The 6,958-nt window shown below is 55.4% G+C and overlaps 1 protein-coding gene across 1 annotated transcript in view; it reads right to left on the bottom strand.

Annotated features, from left to right (window-relative positions):
* Positions 1-839: 839 nt before the first annotated feature.
* Positions 840-6,958, bottom strand: part of LOC112965489 (immunoglobulin lambda-1 light chain-like) — a 7,024-nt gene continuing 905 nt past the window's right edge. Inside the window, 4 exon segments of the mRNA XM_026064495.1 lie at positions 840-1,374; positions 3,274-3,309; positions 6,285-6,450; positions 6,453-6,601. Coding sequence (XP_025920280.1) covers positions 1,046-1,374; positions 3,274-3,309; positions 6,285-6,450; positions 6,453-6,601 — 680 coding nt within the window. The 3' untranslated portion in view covers positions 840-1,045.

Raw genomic sequence — 6,958 nt, 5'->3', positions numbered from 1 at the left:
CTGAGCTGTGTCTGTGCTCAGCTGCTCGCTCGCGGCGGGGCCGGGGTGCCGGAGCATCCCGCTGAGGGCAAACGAGCATTTTGCTTCCGGGCGCCCGGCGTTTTGGTGCCGGCAGAGGCAGGGCTCTGTGCTGGGGCTGGGCGAGCGGAGGGCCCTGTCGGGGGGTGCCGGCCCCGGCCCCGTGGGAGCAGCCGCGGGGACACCGGCTGAGGCGGCCCGCGCCTCCGCAGCAGGCGGCAGCTGGAGGCCGCATTCGCAGGAGGTTTTTATTTCTCCTCTAACAGAAACCAGAAGCGTCCACAGCTCTTAACCAGCCCTGCCTGCTGCAGACGAGGCCCCACAGGGCCCGCGGCAACGGTGCCGGTAGCCCGGACGCCGTGTCGGGACCACGGGGCAGCGCGCAGTGCCGGGGTCCTGCCGGGAAGCTGGGACGGGCTGGGAGCTGCCGGCACTCTGGAGTCCAGGACACGAGTGGCGGCCCCGCACCGCAGCCGTGCCAGGGACTGCCCAGCCATCAGGGACGGGGACGCGGCGGCTCGGGAGCTGCCTGGGCTCTCGGGAACCCCCCTGCCTCCTCTGCAGAGGCTCCCCGGGGGCTTTGCCGGGGCCGGCCACAATTTCGCTGCCTGGCGGGGGCTGTGCTGCAGGAGGAGGAGAGGGACGGGACGGCCCGGCCCAACAGCCCCTCGGGGCCACGAGCTGAGAGGGGCCGCGGGAGCAGAGCCCCGGGCAGGGACGCGCACAGGCGGCGCTCGGCCCCTCGGGGCCACGCTCGCGCTGGGATCCCAACACCGTGTTCGACCAAGGAGGCAGGACAGAGACGCAGACGCAGAGCCAGCGCTAGTTCAATGTCTGTGTTTATTAGGATGACACGCAGGGTGTGGGGACAAGTGTGGGGCAGAGGGACAGGGCAGAGGGGCCGGGCACAGGGGGCCGGCGGGGACCTGCGCCGGAGGAGAGCTGCTGCCACCAGCAGCCACGGGGATGGACGGGTACGGAGACACGGAAGGGGACGAGGCCGGGGGACGGTGGAGCTCCCGGTGGGTTAGGAGGAGCACTYGGATCTCTTGAGGACCTTCTCRATTTTCTTGCCGTCGTGCGTGACCTCGCAGGTGTAGGTCTCGTGACTCTTCCAGTCGGCAGCAGACAGCGTCAGGTAGCTGCTGGCCATGTACTTGTTGTTGCTCTGCTGCCTCTGGGGCCTGGTGGTCTCCACACCGCTGGACTTGACGGCGCCATCGACCTTCCAGACAACATCCGCAGCGCCGGGGTAGAAGTCGCCCAGCAGACACACCAGGGTGGCTTTGCTCTTTGYCGTGATCTCGTCGGAGGAAGGCGGGAAGAGGTGCACGGTGGGGGAGGCCTTGGGCTGGCCTGCAGGAGAGAGCGGCAGCGGGGTTAAAGAGGGAGCAGAACGTGGAGGGAGGCAGGAGAGGTCTTTAAATGTGCTCCTGGCTGTACCGTGGTGCATCATCGCTGTCGCATCGTCCTAGTAATCCTAGTAAGCTTTTTTAGCTGCCTTATGAGAAAGAGGTCCTAACACTAAATAGGAAGTACCGTGTGTACGGGCTGCAGGATTCCCAGCAGCCAGCGTCGCTCATCTCAGCTGCRTACCATGCTCACGCTTCACTTTGGCAGCGATGCACAGCTCCTGTCCTGCCTCTGAGCCCAGCTGAGGAGGGGCCTCGCCACACTGCTCGTGGCCAGCCTCACATTCAGCCTCTGCGCTCCCCGTAACTCCCCAAAAGCCCAGGGCCAAGAAGTACAGCTCTCTTCAAATGGCCACATGCCCCCATCAACACGCTGAAGAGAACAGTTGTTTTTGTGGGTGTGGCCGTGCCCCATCTTGGCATTTCTGCCTCTGCTTCCACGGAGGGGCCACAATTCCAGCCGACGGGATCTGCGCTCGCCAAGGACAGCGCAGCTCGGAGCTGGGTCAGTGGCGGTGGGTCACCCTCGCTCTCAGCCCGAAGCCACTGTCGCTACCGCGCTGCCCCCGCAYGCTCCAGCCCGGCACGACCCTGCGGCACCATGCTCCTCTCCCCTAGTTTCAGGCACCAGCCAGCGTGCCTCGTGTCAGGCCGGTCATGAGATACTTTCGATTACATCTCCTAATGTCCTCAAACAAGAGATTTGATTCTCACACCATGGAGTGTGCAAGGCAGGGAATGAATGGATTATGAGTTATCCAGCCTGCTTATAGTACTTCAGCGTGTCATTCAGTGACAAATTACTCCTTAAAGTGAGTCACTGGGCGGAAATGATACTGTCTCTTTGCTTTTTCTCTCTYCTCTGGTGTGTTTAAGGAAGTGATTGCTTCATCCACAGCACTTATTTTGTGATCTCACATACTTCAGCTGAAGCCTCTCCTTTTCCTGTCTATATCAGAGGACCCCTTCTTAGCTCTGGCTGTTCCTCCTCTATGAGCAAGTCTGGTTTTTGACCTTCTGCCTGCCTTGCACTTACACTTCATGCAGAGCAAACAAACTGAACCCACATGCATCTAGCATGAATCTGTACATTTTTCTACAACCACTTAATATTTTTAAGATGCTGTCCTGACACTCAGATATTGCCTAAAACTATCTTCATTTGCTCCCCATAAGAGAAACATCTTTCCCTTTTCAGACTATTTTTCTGAATTCTTTCCCTTTGTTTGAATTCCTACTTCTCAATAATACCCTCTAACCCTTTAAAAGTAGTTCTCAATTATGATGCTATTTTGGAGACTAAAAAAAGCAACCATCATTTTGAACACTATTGAAATACAAGAGGCAATTTTTCCTCGACTAGCAAGACCGACCAGTCTGCACAAACTTGAAACCTTCCATTTCAATTCCCTACACTTCCTCATCATATAACAGTGTGTACCTGGGAGCTTTTCCTTAGGAGAAAAAAAAGGTTAAGAAGTTCCTGTTTTATAAACTCTAATATAACCTGGCTGGCTGTCAAATAAATGTATCTTTTTACTAAGCAATTCCTGAAGTCAAACAAGTTGAACAAGACCCAAATAGTATAACCAAGTATTTGATCAGGAGGAAATCTGCAGATTTGAAAGGGCGAAAAAGGGTTTGTGAGCAGTAAAGACCAATTGGCATGTAAAACCTTGTTTTCCCCCAGTGAGAGAAAGGTAACTGGATGCATGTCAGTGTAGTTAGACCAAGGACATTTGATTATGACCAGATGGAGAAGTTGGAAAAAGAAAAACAGGAAAAACCTGGACACCCACCAGCCACTGGGGAACGATCATAGGTGAATATCAGTGTGACTTACTGAGAACGGTCAGCTGGGTTCCATCACCAAAGATATATACACAGTGACACATGGTGGTGCAAAAATAGCCCAGGCAGCTGCCTATGTCCAGCCTGCAGCCTCGGCGCCCCGCAAGCATGGTGGGGCAGCAGCCATGGTGGTGGTTGGGCTCCTGGCCGCTCAAGTGACTTGTGCGGCACCATTTGCTGGAGGATAACAGAGCGGGGATGGTATTTGTGGATCTCCCCCCCCCCCAGTCTCTCCCAAGGGATATCCAGATGTGCCTCTGTTGGCCAAGGTCTTGCTGAAGTCACATGTCAATCCCCCCAAAACATGCTTGCTTGTTTTCAAGTTTTAGTGAAGGTTGTTCCCTCCCCTCCACCATTCAGGGCAATTCACCTTTGATGGCCTTACACTCTTTCCATCTTTCTTCCCTCCTGGATCTCTTCTCCTTCTTGTGGGGAGCAGCGGCAGCTTGCTGGGCCCAACTTCACCCAGTTCAAGCAGGTCTACCCTCTTCCCAGCTGCCTGTGCAGGCATGGAGTAACTAGACCACCACAGGACCGTGACACCCACAGTACTTCTCTATGGGCTGGGAAGTGTGGAGAGCCCAAAGGATACTCTGAGCACAGAGCTGAGGGGCCAGCATGGCCCAGGTCTTCCAGGTGGGAGGCAGCAGGTTACTGGRAAAGCTGATGAGCACAGCTCCAGCTGTGGATGGGAAGGAATGTGAGGAGCTCAAAGCTCAGGGTAAGCTGGCAAAGCCGAGCAGGATGTCCCAGTGTGTGCCAAGCAGGAATATAGCCGTGACTCTCATGGTGAGCCCAGCAGGTAGCAGGGAGCCTGCAACAGGCTCACCAGGAGACCCCACTGCATCCCGAAGGGTACCGCTGCTCTCTGGTCCTGCCGTAGCCTGGACACTCCTACCTTTGGGAGTTGAGCTGGACAGAGAGGTGACAGAGAAGCTGGCTTCAGAGCAGCCTCCCTCTGCTTCAAGAGTGAGTCAAACACCAGGGGGGCAGATGGAGCATTTAAACCCATCTCACCTTGTTCTGTCAAGGTCACGGCCTGCTTCCCAAGAGTTTCCACTGGCACACCAGGATGAGGGATTGTGCTGCTTGACTAGTTGATGCAGCTCTTGAGCAGCAGGGGAGGAGCAACAGTGACTTTGCTGAAGTGTTTTCCTTATACAGGCCCCAGGGACAGGAGCCCCACAGAGACCTGCAGATTTTTGCCAACCTGAGATGCAGTATCCCATACGGACCCAGGAACTTGCCATCCCACAGAGTCATGCRGAGCACCCCTCCACCCACCCTGGATCCCCCAGGCCATTGCTCCTCTGGGTCAATCCATCCCAGCCTGATGCTAGGCCCTTCCCCCCTAAGCTCCCGTAGGCATTACCATGGCATAGCTCGCTTACTGGCACTGCTGACCCTCAGCTCTGGTCCTACCACCCACTGAGGAAGTGGCTCATCCCTATTAGTCCCTGCCTTCATGGCCCATTTGAGCAGCAAGGACAGCTCAGGTGAAGGCTTCCAGCATACAGGATCATCTGTCAAGGGCCTGGGCAGGCAAGGTGGGGCTGGAGAAAAGGCATCAAAGGCTGTTAGCAGAGAGGAAAAGCTGAGACTAGCAGAGTAAACCACACTGGGGATATGGATGCCTAAATACAGCTGCARTAGTCAAGGCAGGGGTGAGCCAGGATGGGTTTCAGCTGAGATGTTAATGAGACCAATTAACTCTGAATTCCCAAGGGAAGGCTTGACTGCTGCTTTCTAAAGAGCTTTCCCAGCATGATGCCAGTCTCACAGGACACAAGGTGCTTGGCTTGGAGAAAATGAGCTCTTGGGGTGCTAAGTTTAAATAGCACCTACTTAAAATGAACTTGAAAATATTTAGACACTGTCATTTGTGCAAGTGGTTATACAAAGATGCAGAGTCAGTTGGGTCTTGGAAAATAACTAGAGATCGGCTGTAAGGGGACAAAGGCCTGTTCTCCATGGGTTATGTGTGCATCAGGAAATGCAAGTTACTCACACCAAAAGTGTTTGCAGGAAATGGAGAGCATCAGTGAATCTTGCAAGTCATTAAAAGACAAATAATGCTTAGACAATTTTGTGGTTCAAGGAACTTTCTGTTTCAGAAGTTCGCTTTGCCTCTCAGAAAGCTTAGGCATTGCTGCAAAGGTGAAAGTAGGCAAAAACTCATGGAAATCRTTTATGCAAAAAACTTAGCTGAACCTGATGCCCTCTTTTCCATATGACCTGCTTCTGAGCATTTCTGAGACTGATGGGGTTTTGGTTGCACTTTAGAGGAGGRCAAAAAAGGATGACAATGTTCAGCTCGGAATCTAGCTCTTCTTGTAGGAGCAAGGCATGGAAGAAAACCTTCACGGTGTCCAACTTACCAGGTGAGATGCGTTGGCAGATGATCCTTTGGCACAGGCCTGGCACTTGGCCTCTGTGGGTCCGAGGCTGCCCCTTGCCGGGAGCACGGACGGGTGAGGGGATGCTAGTCTTGGGCGYGCAGGGACAGCCCCACTGTGGGGAGGCTACACACAGTTACACATGTCTCGATGGCCAGGCCTGGGGCCAGGTCCAGGATTGGGGCTGAGCAGCTCAGGCCACATGAAGCTCTCTCCATCGCTGCTGCTTACCTCACCCAGATGTCCCAGGTAACAAACAAAAAGGGAAACTGTAGGATGGGTCGGGCATCCTTGCAGTATAAACTGTCCTGTAATCACCCTGGCACAGCTTGTGCAACCATCTGCTCCCAGAAGCCATATCTGTTATCAACTAAAACCAGCACTGGCTGCAGAGAGGAACACTGCTGCCCTCACTGTGCATACCCCAGGGATGCAGCTCAGGCTGCCTTCTCACCAACAAAGCTTTGCCATGAGCAGTGCAGGGCAGCACGGGAAGGGCTGTGGTGGGTACCTGTGTGACCATCACATGAGGACAGCAAACACTGTACAATGGTCCCTGCAATGGCAGGAGGTTTGTGTCACACTTCCCCAKTGCTCAGCATAACTGCGGGAGCATCGCTGCTGCTATCATAGCCAGCACAGTAATAAAGGGCCTCGTCCTCAGCTTGGACTCCAGGGATGAATAACGGGGCTGTGGAGTGAGACAACAGAGCAGAGAGTAGCACAAGGATGCTCAAGGGTGTCTGGTTGTTGTTATAAACATACCATAGTGACTAGGGGAACTGCCAGGTTTCCGCTGGAACCAGCCATGGTGGCTATAGGCATAGTAGCAGCTGCTACTCCCGGAGCAGGTGATCTGGGAGGTTTGTCCCAGGGACATGGACATCGAGGCTCGCTAAGTAAGTGCTGGCTGGACCAGGGAACCTGCAGAGGGAGAGAGAGGAGCGAGAGAACGGGGGGTCAGTGAGTGCAGAGTGCCGTGGGGCTCAGCAAGGTCTGGCAAACCCGCACGCACTGGCCATGCACAGCAACATCAGCTCTGATGCTGCAGGGCTGGCCCCGGGGGTAAGGTCAGCCTGGGGGAGCAGAAAAGTGTGCCAGATGGGAACCTCCTGGTCAGGGCAGAGCCTGCTGGAGCTCGTAGCACTTCAGCAGCAGCTCAGCATGAAGGCGCGAGGCTGGTGGGCAGCAGATGCACAGCACCCCGGTTGCTCCTGGTGGAGCTGCACGGGCAGGAGGGCAGCGAGGGCACCCGGCAGGGCCCTGGGTGCCAGCCTGGCC

Source organism: Apteryx rowi, unplaced genomic scaffold, assembly GCF_003343035.1.
Source record: "Apteryx rowi isolate R43461 unplaced genomic scaffold, aptRow1 scaffold_2178, whole genome shotgun sequence".
NCBI classification, from domain to species: Eukaryota; Metazoa; Chordata; class Aves; order Apterygiformes; family Apterygidae; genus Apteryx; species Apteryx rowi.
The sequence above is the reverse complement of the archived record's forward strand: the minus strand, read 5'-3'. Positions and strand labels throughout refer to the sequence as shown.